At 42.2% G+C, this 17,941-nt stretch overlaps 1 protein-coding gene across 1 annotated transcript in view; it reads right to left on the bottom strand.

Moving 5' to 3' along the window:
- The window catches only part of LOC130295328 (CD48 antigen-like), a 94,089-nt gene that overhangs the window by 63,962 nt on the left and 12,186 nt on the right, over window positions 1-17,941 (bottom strand). The window contains exon 2 of the mRNA XM_056545967.1: window positions 10,571-10,635. Within this exon, the coding sequence (XP_056401942.1) occupies window positions 10,571-10,635 (65 nt within the window). The remainder of the gene's footprint in view (window positions 1-10,570; window positions 10,636-17,941) is intronic.

Here is a 17,941-nt window from a genome sequence, read left to right as displayed (position 1 = left end):
CATCTACATAAAGGGCAGTGCGACCCAAAATCCATTGGTAATCCTCAGATTTCATGATGTCTTGTACACATTTAAGGCCCCCAGTGCCAGAGGCAGCAAAACAACCCCAAAACCTCATTGACCTCCACCATATTTCACTGTAGGTACTGTGTTCTTTTCTTTGTAGGACTCATTGTGTTTTGGGTAAACAGCAGAATGATGTACTTCACCAAAAAGCTCTATCTTGGTCTCATCTGTCCACAAGACGTTTTCCCAGAAGGATTTTGGTTACTCAAGTTCATTTTGGTAAAATGTAGTCTTGTTTTTTATGTCTCTGTGTTAGCAGTGGGGTCCTCCTGGGTCTCCTTCATAGTGGGGTCCTCCTGGGTCTCCTCCATAGTGGGGTCCTCCTGGGTCTCCTCCATAGTGGGGTCCTCCTGGGTCTCCTGCCATAGCGTTTCATTTCATTTAAATGTCGACGGATAGTTCGCGCTGACACTGATGCTCCCTGACCCTGCAGGACAGCTTCAATATCTTTGGAACTTGTTTGGGGCTGCTTATCCACCATTCGAACTATCCTACGTTGACACCATTCATCAATTTTTCTCTTCCGTCCATGCCCAGGGAGATTAGCTACAGTGCCATGGGTTGCACTGTCCTCCTCTTGCTGTTGTCCTGGCTTAGTGTGGCGCACACACAGACACACAATGCAAAGACAAAGTGAACTTCTCTCCTTTTTATCTGCCTTCAGGTGTGATTTTTATATTGCCAACAGTTTGGAAAGGGTGCCAATAATTTTGTCCAGACCATTTTTGGAGTTTGGTGACACTATGTCCAATTTGCTTTTTTTTCCCTCCCTTTTTTGGTTTAGTTCCAATACACACAAAAGGAATAAACATGTGTATAGCAAAACATGTGTTACTGCAATCCTTTTCTGTGAGAAATACTTCATTTTCTTATAAAATTTCAGGGGTGCCAACATTTAGGGCCATGACTGTATGGGAGCAGTATGGGGGCCTACAACTATATATGGGGGCAGTATAGGGGTCTTCGACTATATATGGGGGCAGTGAAGGGCCTCTAACTAAATATGGTGGCAAATGGGGCCTATAACTATATATATATATATATATATATATATATATATGGGCAGTATGTGGGCCTACAACTATATATAACCCCGTCCAATTTTTTGCTATCCCAATGTCCTATTTTCTTCTCATGGAAATATGGTGAGCCAATTCAAGCCCTACGACTACATAGTGATCACTTTACCAAGGCGTTACCGATTTATGACAGCAAGCAGAGATTGTACTAACACATAATTACATATCTTAAATTATAGGTTTTGAGTTTGGTGACCATAAGATAAGTGTGTAACCCCTGGGATTATTGTTGGTATTATCGTGCAATTACATTAAGTGTCCAGTAAATGGTAGACTGCAAAAGCAAATGAACTGAGCAGTGACTAAAGTTGGGGAAGGAGGAGTTTTGTGGACATGTGCTGGTAGCTATCTTGGATTTTTTAGTTCCAGCTTAGCCATGAAAAGGAAAGTACACAGTGGAAGCAGCTTACCCGGATCTGGCCGCGAGAGTGCTGAAGCATCTGAGAGGAATCAGCCAGAAAGTTGGAGAGATCCAGATCTGGTTACAGGAAAGCTCTCTGTGAGGAGTAAATAAAAAGATAAACTGGACTAATCTAATTGTGGTCTGTGTTAGCCTGAAGTCCTTCTTAGCTGCCCCACAATAGGGCACCGTAAATTCATATAACGATAAAAAATCTTTGTGATCCGTTTGTGGACAATTGCACGTAACACTGTGGATCAGGACTTTTTATGGGCTCTATCTATTCAATGTGCACTAACTGAAGGTACCCAACAGCCATTAGGGCGAAGATTAGGGTGGGCTGCAGGTGTGCTTGGGTTTGTTATGTTATGCATGGTTCTTTTATGCAATACAAATTAAGTTCCATTAAACCTGTCAAAGATATTCCCAACGCAACCCCACAGATGTTCCGTTGGGTGAAGGCACTTCTGCAGATATGTACCCCAGCTCCCAGAAAGGGAGGCTCAGAATTGGCCTGCAGAGCACAAGTGGTGACAGGGGTAAGGGACTACAGGGACAAAGGTTGACACCCTCAAAACCTTTTACAAGTGGCTAAAAGTTAAAACGACGACAATGATTCATCCTCACCCTGGGATGTTGTCCTGACATCCATACAGAATACCTTCATTTTTGACAATGCTGTAAAACAGATAATAATAGAGATGAGGTGTCTATTACAAAGTGACTATATAGTTACATGCATAAAAAGAATCCCTTTAACCAAAGCCACGCGACTTAAAAGGGCCCTCTTCTATGATAATATGGGCAAACCGTTTCAGGGCCATATTGAGTATACCACATATTGTCCTATCTTTACAACAGGCATTAATCCCTCTGTCTGCTGAACAGACAAACAAGACTTAGGCTGCGGTGAATAGGATCAGACAATTTATGTATATAACACACCAAAGCTTTTTTTCCTCCATTCCTGCTCGCAACGAAACACAAACGCTTATTATTATGCTAACAATGGCAAATGTATATAAAAGACGTTTTACTTAACATGTTACCGCTATTGAGATCAATGAGAGCGGCGATGACTGCAGCTTCACAATGTTTCATTATATCCCGGAGCATCTGTAAAGAACAATCGGTTTACAAGGAGCAGAAAACTAAAGGAAATGACTCAATTATGTTTCTAATTGACGTTAACTTGTTGTCAACTGTAGAGGAGGCATCTTGTACCTCTATTTAAAAAAATTCCCAAATTTACTGGAAGGATGGAATATTGGTTCATGCAGTGGTCTTCAAACAGTTTGGAGACCACTGCTTTCCTCACTATTGATGCTCTTCCTCACTATTACCACCCTATGTTAATAATAAGCATAAGTTAATAACTAAGCCTCCATTCACATTTTGCCCCTACGTTTAGCGTGCTTGTTGGGAAAGTTTCAAAAGTAAGTCTGCACAGGGATCCATTATCACGTGGAGGTCATAAAAGTGTTTTTCGGTTTTCGTCTGGTGGATATACATTAGTAAACTGAAATTAATTGCAGTGTCCCAGTACAGATCCAACTTCTAAGAGTTATTGGTTGTCGTATGGTTACAGTTCTGTTACCGTGTTTTACTTTATTTATTGTGCACTGTTGTTTTTTGTGTAATTCATGCCATATGTTATACATGTGTGAACACTGTACTTTGGACTTTTTACTTTGCTGCCATCTAATGGTTACATTTCTACTACTACATAGGAAATGTAGAATTTGCTAGAATGTGGGTGGAGATTTCTTATTCCAGTCTCCCTCCTAGCTGGAGGGCTGGAACTGGTTCAGACCAGTTAAAGGAAAACTGTCAGCCTGTTCACCCACACTAAACCCATTACACTGGGTTATAGTGTGGGGGAACAGGAGTCCAACGAGGGGTCACTTACTTAAATGTGTCTAGGTTCTGAGAGATGTCCCCCAGAAGATCCACTGCTAAATTCAGGAAATCATGCACAGGGGGCCGGCTCTGCCCACTCAATTTACATATTCATTGTCTGTGACTCCACTTTTTCATTGGCTCCATTGGAATAGAACAGGGAAGAACTCAAATCCTGGACTGTTGGTGGCCTTGAGGACTGGGTTGGGGACCTCTGCTCTAGGCGACACAGGTCAATGACGCTTCTGACCACAAAACGTTATGCATTTCTTGCATGACTGGAGGGAGTTTAGATATGTTTAACCCTAAAAACATATAGTACCTCCTAACTACCTAAACCCCCTTTTACCCACAAGAACGAGGAAACATGCCACTTGGTCCATTTTTTTTTAACACAAATATAATAAAAACTTAAAGGAGAACTGTACTGAAAATTATTCATTTTTCCTCTGTGCCCAGGCTGCAAAAACTAAAACAAACAAACTTTATCTCACCTTCCGACATTCCCCTGTTGCGCTGATATCGGTGTCCCAGTCCTCCGGTGCTGGTCTTCTTCCTGCTTCATGGGGACGGTGAGTCATAAGGCACTCAGTGTATCGCCGGCTGCAGCGATGTCCTGCCTAGCCTGGTGATAGGCTGATCGCATTGTCATGTAAGCCCGGGCAGCAGGGAGAAGGCGGAGCCCAAGCTCCTTACATGATCCCAACAACTCCTAGGGGCTCAAACCACCACCATGAGGCCCATTCCAGCTGTAACCAAACAGTTGGTAAAACCGCTTCTCCATTTCCTCACCATACCGAAAATTACTACTATCAAGGACCCTTTCACCTGGCATAACCACTACAGATGCCAAAAAAACAAAAAAAGCCAGCGTGCCCCTCTAGTCCATCCCTGCGCTCCTCCACCCTAAACTTTGAACCCCTGTAATGCCCAAAACAGTCTATCCCTTTTTTTTGTATTTCATTTTTACTTTGATTATAAAATTTTTATTGCATTTTTCTTTTAATTTTTTTTTATTGTATTATCAAATATTTAGGTTGGACAAAAATAACATACATTCCAAAAAAAAAAAAAAAAAAAAAAAAAAAAAAAAAAAAACAGTACAGTATCTCACATCTAGCATACTACCATCTGACGCCATTAATAGATAGGACTCACAAGTCATTGTAGTCATTTTTAGGAACCCAACCCGCCCCATAACCCCCCTCCCCCCATAACTAACCCCTAAGGAAAGAGCGGAGGGGGTCCCACTAAAAGCCCTAGGTCACGCCGCTATTCAGCTACAGGTTCCCCATTGCTCCATTTACCACCATTATATCTCCGGCGTCCTCCAGTCACAGCTTGGTCTGATTTCCACTGGAATAGAGGGGTACTCTGCCCCTAGACATCTTATCCCCTATCTAAAGAATTGGGGATAAGATGTCTGATCATGGGGACCCCGCAATCTCTGTGCAGCACCCAGCGTTCATTTAAAACGCTGGGCGCCAGCGGTGGTGGTCGTGACTTAACGACTGCGCCCCTTCGTGCATCACACCACGCCCCCTCGATGCAAGTCTATGGGAGGGGGCGTGGCTGTCGCCACGCCCCCTCCCATAGACTTGCATTGAGGGGGCATGGTGTGACCTCACAAGGGTGTGTGGTCGTGACATCACGACCCCCCCACCGCCCCCTCCATGCGTTCTGAACAAAACCTACGTCGGCCACGTTGCGATTCGGCTTTTAATTGTAGGGAAAGAGTTAATCAGGCTTCAAACTTTCTTTGCTTTCTTTTCTCTGGTGCTGTAGCTGAAGCGGGCCCCGCTGTGTTAATGATGCATTAGAGATTGCTGGATTAAAGTGGAATTCTTCTCCAAAGCCATAAGACATCATCAGCGGGATTTCTAAATGAATTCATTACGGCTCGTGTTATTACAAGCGATGCTAAATGCGTTGTTAATGAACAGTTTCTGTAAGCCTCCAGCGTACGGGGCCCGGCACGTGAGGGGAGCGGCAAAGGTGGATTGGGGGGTTTATATAATGTTTATGTTTCCCCAGTCGGGTCAGCGCTATGGTTCTCAGTCAGGTTTTATCACCATGACACCCCCCATCTTACATCCCCACCGCCTTGCCCCCCCATGCCTATTCCCATCCTACATCTCCCATCAACGCCCCCACATCCCCTCCGCTACCCTGAAAAACGAATTACAACACAGGGAAATTCTGCTTGCGCCGGCAAACAGTGAATTACAGCTCGATATGGGAGGACGACACCGGGGGAATACAAAGAAAGAAATCCTATCAAAATCATGCAGAAGTAAAGTTTCTTTTTCCTAATCGGGAAACAGAGTGACACCCCATTTATTTTACATGTCCCACGAGCCCTCCCGGGTCCTGCACACCCATAAAATGACTCGCGAGTCCTATATATTAATGGCTTCGGATGCTAGACTTCTAGATGCGACATACATGTTTTTTTTCGTAGATGTTATCTTTGTCCAACCTCTATGTTGGATAACACAATAAAAAAAAATGCAATAAAAATGTAATAAAAGTAAGAAGAAACTACAAAAAAAAATGTAAATGAAAATACTAAAAATGCAATAAAATGTAATAAAAAAATCAATACAAAAAAAATGCAATAACAATATAATAAAATTTAAAAAAGAAAATACAAAAACTAAACAAATACAATAAAAAAATTTAAAAAAGTCAACAATACAAAAAGGCAATAAAAAATGTCATTATAAAAGTAAAAAGAAGATACAAAAAAAGTAAATGAAAAAAAATACTAAAAATGCTGTCAAATGTAATAAAAAAAATCTATACAAAAAATGCAATAAAAATATAGTAAAAGAAAAAAAGAAAATACAGAAACTAAAAAACAATACAATAAAATTTTTTTAAGAATCAACAATACAAAAATGCAATAATGTCATTATACAAAAAAGACAATACAAAAAATGCAATAAAAATGTCATTTTAAAAGTAAAAATAGAAAAAAAAAAGCATTTTCAGGACCAGTACTCGTGGCTGTCAAGTCCCCGTTCAGACCTGCATCCTATGATAGGAAACTGCAGCTTAATCCAACAGGAGCCAACGCATGTGAACATTCAGAGCAAAGAAACTCAAGTGTAACTGTTCTGAACCTCCATTCTGTGGGTGAAGTTACATTGTTCAGTTAAGTTATCCATTTGCCTTGAAACTCCCCGAGTTCCGGTGTCTTGGCTACTATCAGCACCTCATTAACATCAAGGGCACACCGAACCGCCATCAGCCAGGATACTGTAACTAGCTTGTTCCCCGGGGGGAACCTCTTTTACATTGTGCATACTAAGGGAGCATGGAACCGTCCTTCATAAAAACCATTACGCCATTAGCATGACAAGGCTGTGGTGTACCACAAGGCCCCGTCTACCATAGGCGGCTTTGTGAGGCCTTTGACCATTGTATGCATCGCCACACACTCGGGGGCAAGTAAGGCGGCTTGGAGGCCCCCTCAAGCGCGAGGCCTTAGGCTACCGCCTAACTCTCCTAATGGGAGAGCTGCCTCTGACCACATGTCCCCTTAGCTATTCTATTAGCTCACAATCTCCTCAGGGTCTCTGCACAAGCACTGGGCAACACCATCTTGTGACCAGTATGGATGTGTTCTTCGGGGGGGGGGGTCAAACTGACTACTAAAGACAAGTCCCCGGCCGAAGGTTCCAGGCAGAGGACCTTGGATGATCTGATCACCATTGCTGGAAGCCCCAATGCTAATTTGGGTGAAGATCAAAATTCAGCAGGTCATCAGTTAAAGGGGTACTCCGCCCCTAGACATCTTATCCCCTATTCAAAGCAGGGAGCAGCAGGACTGCTGCACTTGGCCGTTTGTTTAGAGCGTCGGGTGAAGAGCCGGAGGCTCGTGATGTCACAGCCACGCCCCCTCAATGCAAGTCTATGGGAGGGGGCAGGATGGCCGTCACACCCCCCTCCCATAGACTTGCATTGAGGGAGCGTGGCCGTGACATCACTGGCAGGGCGTGACTGTGATGTGACAAGCCTCCATCCCGCATGGGGCGAAGTTCGCTCTGTGCACTGGATGTCTGGGGTGCTGCAGCAGAGATTGCGCAGGTCCCCAGCGGTGGGACTCCCGCGATCAGACATCTTATCCCCTATCCTTTGGATAGGGTATTGTGGTGGCCCAGTACGGGAGGTGTTACCCCGTGCTCCTGCTGTCCTATCAGGCAGCCTCCTTCAGTGTCCCTCGGGCCCCATGCACTTGTTTCCCCATTCTATATATGTTTTATCATGTAAAGTGTTATAAAATGTAATGTTGCTTTAAAGCGCAACTGTCATGAAATCTGGGTGCAATAACCTGCACACAGCCTTTGTACTGTGTGCAGGTGGTGGGTATAGCAATGTTTTTACCTAATATTTGCAGGCTTTCATGATCCCAAAAAATGCTTTTGATCAAAGCCACTGAAGGTCGGATAGGCGTGGCACGAGGTATGCGATGCCCCGCCGCCGCCACCACGGCCACTCCCTGTATATCAGCACTGGGACCACTGTGTGATTGACACACAGGTCCAGCTGACTGACACACAGGTCCAGCTGACTGACACACAGGTCCTGCTGACTGACACACAGGTCCTGCTGACTGACACACAGGTCCTGCTGACTGACACACAGGTCCTGCTGACTGACACACAGGTCCTGCTGACTGACACACAGGTCCTGCTGACTGACACACAGGTCCTGCTGACTGACACACAGGTCCTGCTGACTGACACACAGGTCCTGCTGACTGACACACAGGTCCTGCTGACTGACACACAGGTCCTGCTGACTGACACACAGGTCCTGCTGACTGACACACAGGTCCTGCTGACTGACACACAGGTCCTGCTGACTGACACACAGGTCCAGCGAGGAGGAAGGCGGCGGCTGCGCGGTCGCTCGCTGGGGGAGCGAGCGCTTGCTGGATGACACGCAGCGGCGCGCACGTTAGATTAGCTGAACGGCGCATGTCATGTGATTGTTACCCAGGAGGCACCAGTGACCAGGTGATCCCAGGGGTGACCTATGAGCTCCCTGCTAGTCTCCCCATATAAGCCCTGGGTGGAGCTTCTCTCTCTTCCGGATGAGGTCCAGTGCAGTCTTTTCTAGTGTGTGTGTGTCCAGAGTGTTGGAGACATCAAAGTCCAGTCCTGCATCCGCCATCAAGTCAAGTAAGATAAAGTCACCGCTTTATGAGTCAAGTCAATCCCTGTCATCTGTCAGGACAGCGTGGTCTGCATTCAATTGTCCAGTCCTACTACAAGTCCCAGCAAACCCTTAAGGTCTCTGTGTCATTGGTCACCTCCTTGGGCCCTGGCTGAACTGTATAGACTTTACCATCTGTCTACCCTCCGTAAAGCTACCGTTGTCCGTGACTTGGCGTCGGAGTCTTTATTGCCCTCATGTCTAGCCCAGGATCCAGCGGTATACCTTTGTGTGGTTATAGGCTAAACCACACCCTGGCGTCACGAATACAAAGGGTTAATGCCATCTGCCCCTAGGGTAACAACATCTGCCCTGCACCATGCATTAATCCACAACTACTTATAATTAGGCTCCAATCAGGCTCCTCTGATGCCGGAGTTAAAGGGGCATTTCATATCAACTGGCTCCAGAAATTTAAACAGATTTGTAAATGACTTCTATTATAAAAATCTTAATCCTTCCAGTACTCATCAGCTGCTGAAGTTGAGTTGTTCTTTTCGGTCTGACCACAGTGCTCTCTGCTGACACCTCTGTCTGTCACAGAAACGGTCAGAATAGGAAAAAATCCCCATAGAAAACCTCTCCTGCTCTGGACAGTTCCTGAGACAGAACTAGGTGTCAGCAGAGAGCACTGTGGTCATAGAAAATAACAACTCAACTTCAGCAGCTGATAAGTACTGGAAGGATTACGATTTTTTTCTTATGGAAGTAATTTACAAATCTGTTTAACTTTCTGGAGCCAGTTGATATGAGAAGAAGAAAAAAACAGTTTTTTTACTGGAATACCCCTTTAAGGACTCTTACCGCGTATAGGGGGAGATTTATCAAAACCTGTGCAGAGGAAAAGTTGCTGAGTTGCCCATAGCAACCAATCAGATCGCTGCTTTCATTTTTCAGAGGCCTTGTTAAAAATGAAAGCAGCGATCTGATTGGTTGCTATGGGCAACTGGTAAACTTTTCCTCCGGACAGGTTTTGATAAATCTCCCCCATAGTCTTTTCCTATTGAATCACGTTTTACGGACAGTCACAGTTTTGCTGTTTTTTTATCTGTCTCTTACGTCTTCCATCTCCCTCCCGATAAAGTCATCTCTCCTGATAAAATGAGGCCATTTATCTTCCCGTCCACGCGGCCCCTTCCTGTATTATTTACGGATCTGACACTGAACAATTTGCATCGTGTCACATTTCTGTCGGCGCAGCTGCCGCTACGGACGGGGTGGGCGGGCTGAACCCTTACGGTATAAGGCAGGAGACAGGCGTGCGTCCGCCCACGTTCAAATTAGAACAAGTTCAGCCCGGCTCCTTCTTCCTATGTAAAATTCTCCTAATTTCGGACAGGATTGGCAGTAAGCTGTTCCTGCCAAACGGCTGTGTCATTACCGGAGAGAAAAAAAAAAAAAAAGTTAAAATAACTCAACAGGATCCGAAATTACCCAGAACCCTTTGCTGCCAAGACCGAGAACAGATGTGGCAGCTGCCCGCCTTCATTAGCCCTGTTGCGTTTGACGTAAATTTACCTCAGACTGAGGGAATTGTTTTCCTCGGCAGCGCGGAGCTAGTTAATATCGCTGCCATTTTGTAATATATTAGTGCCCCGAGGCCTAACAGTTGCCCAGCGCCGCGTCTCGCTGAGGGAGAACGCACGCTGACAGGAGGCTCATTCATCGGCTCCGTTTGAGGTAACAATCCCCATTAGCCGTTGTATTCAGGAAGCCGGTCGGCACTGGGTCTCGTGCCACCATGCCCGGCGCTGGTGGACTTTGTGTGGCGCGGTGCCATGCAAGCAGATGGGCGTTAATGTAAGCAGTCAAGAGGCATTATGTGCGCGGATGAGATGCATAAAATGCAGGCAGGATTCCCAGACATAAATGTTCCGGCAGCTGTTGGTCTTGTCATTTCTACCTTCTGCAAGGTTCTTAGCACATGGCCGCCTCGGCGCCACCGAGGAACAAACATCCCGAACCGTTCTGCAAGAAAAAAACAAATGTGACGGGAACAAAAATACAACAAAAAACAACAAATCAGACTAAAATTATCCGTAGTGAAGCTGTTATAAGGGCGGGTTCACACTACATTTTGATGAAATCAAAACCGAAAGACCGGGGAGTCAGGAGTTTGTCTGGCGCAGAGAGGAACCATCAGGTAGCCAAGTAAAATCAATGGATTTATTAGATGCAACGCGTTTCGCTGCGCATGCGCAGCGAAACGCGTTGCATCTAATAAATCCATTGATTTTACTTGGCTGCCTGATGGTTCCTCTCTGCGCCAGACAAACTCCTGACTCCCCGGTCTTTCGGTTTTGATTTTACCCTTACCCAGGAGGGCTGCAGTGGACCTTCTTCTTGACTTCTTCTGCACATTACCTTGTTGTGTGTGGGCGCACAACCAACTTTGGTAAGCGGCTTGGGAATTACCGTCCCCTACCCCCACCAACAAGATCTACTGATCCCGCACATGAGGCGCCTTCCTCCCTCTTACTACGTTTTGATGGGGAGAGTGAAAACTTAGCGCTCCCGTACCCCAGCCGGACCCGGCCCATATCTCATTCATTTGAATGAGTCGACCGGAGTCAGATAGTGACTCCGGTCGGCTAATTTTTGCCCTGTATCAGGTTTTCTGACCAGACCTAAAACCGCAGAAGTACCCTGGTTGGGAAACACTAATAAGTGTTCTATTTCCTCCTCCTAGAACTGGATTTACAGCTTACTCTGCTCAGTACTGCTCTATAATGTCTTATTAGACAGGGCTTATTACACACTGGGAGTTGTAGTTTTGCAAAAGCTGTAGACATACTGTTTGAATAACACTGACTTAAAGGGGTACTCCGGTGAAAACCTTTTTTCTTTTAAATCAACTGGTGGCAGAAAGTTAAACATATTTGTAAATTACTTCTATTAAAAAATCTTAATCCTTCCAGTACTTATTAGCTGCTGAATGCTACAGAGGAAATTCCTTTCTTTTTGGAACACTGATGACATCACGAGCACAGTGCTCTCTGCTGACATCTCTGTCCATTTTTGCAGCCGTGCATAGCAGATGTATGCTAAGGGCAGCATGGTGGCTCAGTGGTTGGCACCATGGTGGCTCAGTGGTTAGCACTGATTCCTTCCAGTGCTGGAGCCTTAGGTTCAAATCCCACTAAGGACAACAATAAATAAAGACTTATTATTATAACGTCAGCAGAGAGCACTGTGCTCGTGATGTCATCAGAGAGCATTCCAAAAAGAAAAGAATTTCCTCTGTAGTATTCAGCAGCTAATAAGTACAGGAAGGATTAAGATTTTTTAATAGAAGTAATTTACAAATCTGTTTAACTTTCCGGAGCCAGTTGATTTAAAAGAAAAAAGGTTTTCAACGGAGTACCCCTTTAATACAATGAAAATGAATGAATGAATAAATAAACAGATAAATATATAAAAATAAACACACAAATAAATAATGAAATATTTAATTAATAAATTAATTAAATAAACAAATAAGTCAATAAACAAATAAATAGACAAGTAAATAAACAAATAATAATTAAATAAACAAACAAATAAATAATCACACAAATAAACAAACAATAAATAAATATTTGAAATTGTTGTTGTTGTATGCGGTAATGTCCAGACTAAAATTTAACGTTTCCTTTGCACGGTGAACAGTGAACACCACTTCAATGCTGCTACAGGGGGGCACATTGTATGAACACTACTCTACTGCTGCAGCAGGGGGGGCACATTGTATGAACACTACTCTACTGCTGCAGCAGGGGGGGCACGTTGTGTGAACACTACTCTACTGCTGCGGTGGGGGGGCACGTTGAGTGAACACTACTCCACTGCTGCAGCAGGGGGGCACGTTGAGCGAACACTACACTACTACTGCGGCAGGGGGCACGTTGTGTGAACACTATTTTACTAATGCGGCGGGGGGGCACGTTGTGTGAACACTACTCCACTGCTGCAGCAGGGGGGCACGTTGAGCGAACACTACACTACTGCTGCGGCAGGGGGCACGTTGTGTGAACACTACTTTACTAATGCGGCGGGGGGGGCACGTTGTGTGAACACTACTCTACTGCTGCGGCACGGGGGCACGTTGTGTGAACACTACTCTACTGCTGCAGCAGGGGGGCCCGTTGTGTGAACACTACTTTACTGCTGCGACAGGGGGGGGGGGCACATTGAGTGAACACTACTCCACTGCTGCAGCAGGGGGGCACGTTGAGTGAACACTACACTACTGCTGCGGCAGGGGGCCCGTTGTGTGAACACTACTTTACTGCTGCGGCAGGGGGGGGGCACGTTGTGTGAACACTACTCTACTGCTGCGGCACAGGGGCACGTTGTGTGAACACTACTCTACTGCTGCGGCAGGGGGCCCGTTGTGTGAACACTACTGTACTGCTGCGGAGGGGGGGCACGTTGTGTGAACACTACTGCTGCGGTGGGGGGGCATGTTGTATGAACACTACTCTACTGCTGCGGTGGGGGGGCACATTGTGTGAACACTACTCTACTGCTGCGGCAGGGGGCGTGTTGTATGAACACTACTTTACTGCTGCTGGGAGGACGTTGTGTGAACAGCCCAGGGCCTATGTTACACCCTCTCCGCCACCTTTCATATGTGTTACCTTTTAAAATGTGTGAGATTTCACGTCCAATGACATCAGGCCTGTAGCATATGCAGTAACGGAGGATAAACATCTATTATACACGCCGTGTGAACGCCAACGCGTCCTTTAAGGCAAATCAAATCAATTCCTTTCTAGTGTCACACGTGGAAAGCGTAAAACGAGAAATATGGCGACGAGTCCGCGATCCCAACCAGTGGTATAAAAGGTAATTTACTGAAAAACAAAAAGGGATTTTGTAGTTTATAATAAGTGAATTATTTACTGGTGACCCTGGCTCAATACTTCCCCAGATAAATTATTAAATATCCGACCCGTCAGAATCACGCCGTAAATAAGTAATTCGGTGCCATCTTTAAGGAGCGCAGTAAATTACATGTTCATGTTCCCATCTAAATGCTCTCGTGGGTAAATTACTTCTCGCCCAGATGAGTTATGAATGAAGACCGGGCGAGCGCGTCACGGCGGGAATTTACAGCCTGCATTGGCAGTGTTGCCATGTCCTGTAAACCTCTGTTACCACACAGCAGCACTCCGCACAGAGGCACCCGATACAGGCAGAGACGCCGTGGGCTGCATTGTTTAAGTCTCGCCTCAGGCTATAGAAGAAATAGAGGATGAGATGGTTTATAGTATCGCAGGTTGTTAATACTTTATACAGGACGGGTCACAAAGGCAACACCAAAAACTCTAGAAAAACCCAGGTTATACCAGCATGGTCCATATCACTATATACAGGAGATATATAACATACCAGCTGTACATATATATTATATACAGTATATACCCAGGTTATACCAGCATGGTCCATATCACTATATACAGGAGATATATAACTTATACCAGCTGTACATATACATTATATACAGTATATACCAGGTTATACCAGCATAGTCCATATCACTATATACAGGAGATATATAACTTATACCAGCTGTACATATATATTATATACAGTATATACCCAGGTTATACCAGCATGGTCCATATCACTATATACAGGAGATATATAACTTATACCAGCTGTACATATATAATTATATACAGTATATACCCAGGTTATACCAGCATGGTCCATATCACTATATACAGGAGATATATAACTTATACCAGCTGTACATATATATATTATATACAGTATATACCAGGTTATACCAGCATGGTCCATATCACTATATACAGGAGATATATAACTTATACCAGCTGTACATATATATTATATACAGTATATACCAGGTTATACCAGCATGGTCCATATCACTATATACAGGAGATATATAACTTATACCAGCTGTACATATATATTATATACAGTATATACCAGGTTATACCAGCATGGTCCATATCACTATATACAGGAGATATATAAATTATACCAGCTGTACATATATATTATATACAGTATATACCAGCATGGTCCATATCACTATATACAGGAGATATATAACTTATACCAGCTGTACATATATAATTATATACAGTATATACCAGGTTATACCAGCATGGTCCATATCACCATATAACTTATACCAGCTGTACATATATATATATTATATACAGTATATACCCAGATTATACCAGCATGGTCCATATCACTATATACAGGAGATATATAATTATATACAGTATATACCAGCATTGTCCATATCCCTATATACAGGAGATATATAACTTCTACCAGCTGTACATATATAATTATATACAGTATATACCAGGTTATACCAGCATGGTCCATATCACCATATAACTTATACCAGCTGTACATATATATATATTATATACAGTATATACCCAGATTATACCAGCATGGTCCATATCACTATATACAGGAGATATATAATTATATACAGTATATACCAGCATTGTCCATATCCCTATATACAGGAGATATATAACTTATACCAGCTGTACATATATAATTATATACAGTATATACCCAGGTTATACCAGCATGGTCCATATCACTATATACAGTATATATAACTTATACCAGCTGTACATATATATTATATACAGTATATACCAGGTTATACCAGCATTGTCCATATCCCTATATACAGGAGATATATAACTTATACCAGCTGTACATATATAATTATATACAGTATATACCAGGTTATACCAGCATGGCCCATATCACTATATACAGGAGATATATAACTTATACCAGCTGTACATATATATTATATACAGGTTATACCAGCATGGTCCATATCACTATATACAGGAGATATATAACTTATACCAGCTGTACATATATAATTATATACAGTATATACCAGGTTATACCAGCATGGTCCATATCACTATATAACTTATACCAGCTGTACATATATATTATATACAGTATATACCCAGGTTATACCAGCATGGTCCATATCACTATATACAGGAGATATATATAACTTATACCAGCTGTACATATATATTATATATAGTATATACAGGTTATACCAGCATGGTCCATATCACTATATACAGTATATATAACTTATACCAGCTGTATATATAATTATATACAGTATATACCCAGGTTATACCAGCATGGTCCATATCACAATATACAGTATATATAACTTATACCAGCTGTATATATAATTATATATAGTATATACCCAGTTTATACCCGCATGGTCCATATCACTATATACAGTATAAATAACTTATACCAGCTGTACATATATATTATATACAGTATATACCAGGTTATACCCGCATGGACCATATCACTATATACAGGAGATATATAACTTATACCAGCTGTACATATATATTATATACAGTATATACCAGGTTATACCAGCATGGTCCATATCACTATATACAGTATAAATAACTTATACCAGCTGTACATATATATTATATACAGTATATACCCAGGTTATACCGGCATGGTCCATATTACTATATACAGGAGACATATAACTTATACCAACTGTACATATATATTATATACAGTATATACCAGGTTATACCCGCATGGACCATATCACTATATACAGTATATATAACTTATACCAGCTGTACATATATATTATATACAGTATATACCAGGTTATACCAGCATGGTCCATATCACTATATACAGGAGATATATAACTTATACCAGCTGTACATATATAATTATATACAGTATATACCAGGTTATACCAGCATGGTCCATATCACTATATACAGGAGATATATAACTTATACCAGCTGTGCATATATATTATATACAGTATATACCAGGTTATACCAGCATGGTCTGTATCACTATATATACAGGAGATATATAACTTATACCAGCTGTACATATATATTATACACAGTATATACCAGGTTATACCAACATGGTCCATATCACTATATACAGGAGATATACAACTTATACCAGCTGTACATATATATTATATACAGTATATACCAGGTTATACCAGCATGGTCCATATCACTATATACAGGAGATATATAACTTATACCAGCTGTACATATATATTATATACAGTATATACCCAGGTTATACCAGCATGGTCCATATCACTATATACAGTATATATAACTTATACCAGCTGTATATATATATAATTATTTACAGTATATACCAGGTTATACCAGCATGGTCCATATCACTATATACAGGAGATATATAACTACCGTAATACCAGCTGTACATATATAATTATATACAGTATATATCCAGGTTATACCAGCATGGTCCATATCACTATATATACAGGAGATATATAACTTATACCAGCTGTACATATATATTATATACAGTATATACCAGGTTATACCAGCATGGTCCATATCACTATATATACAGGAGATATATAACTTATACCAGCTGTACATATATATTATATACAGTATATACCAGGTTATACCAGCATGGTCCATATCACTATATACAGGTGATATATAACTTATACCAGCTGTACATATATATTATATACAGTATATACCCAGGTTATACCAGCATGGTCCATATCACTATATACAGGAGATATATAACTTATACCAGCTGTACATATATATTTTATACAGTATATACCAGCATAGTCCATATCACTATATACAGGAGATATATAACTTATACCAGCTGTACATATATATTATATACAGTATATACCCAGGTTATACCAGCATGGTCCACATTACTATATTCAGGAGATATATAATTCTCTCATATTGTGATTATTTTATTGAATATCGAAATTAAATTTTAATACCCCCCTTTGGTTAAATCTCCGGATTCATTTCCATGTAATATGTTCTTTTTTCGGCTCACATGTATAATGACATATATAAAATTAATGTAAAGTCATTAAGAAGTTAACATTTAATCCACGCTCCTCGGAGACAGCTCCGGTGTCAGGAGACGGAGTGTAATATGGCACTCTCCCCTATGGGCTGTACGAGGTGATGTGCTTGTAATTACAACTATTAGTCAAGCTAATAACATCAGTATGAGACAGCGCCAGCACTGTCAGGGTACGAACCGGGGGAAATACATTAATAACTATTCGGAAACAATAAAGGTAAAGTGCAGAAATCCGCCTAGAGAGAGGAGCGCTCACTGATTCGGATGGCTGGATGGGGTTAAACGCTTTTCATGGCTTTGAAGCTGATTTGAAAATTCAATGCTGATTTCTCTGTTAAGTGTTGTCGTT

Source organism: Hyla sarda, chromosome 11, assembly GCF_029499605.1.
Source record: "Hyla sarda isolate aHylSar1 chromosome 11, aHylSar1.hap1, whole genome shotgun sequence".
Lineage (NCBI taxonomy): Eukaryota > Metazoa > Chordata > Amphibia > Anura > Hylidae > Hyla > Hyla sarda.
The sequence above is the reverse complement of the archived record's forward strand: the minus strand, read 5'-3'. Positions and strand labels throughout refer to the sequence as shown.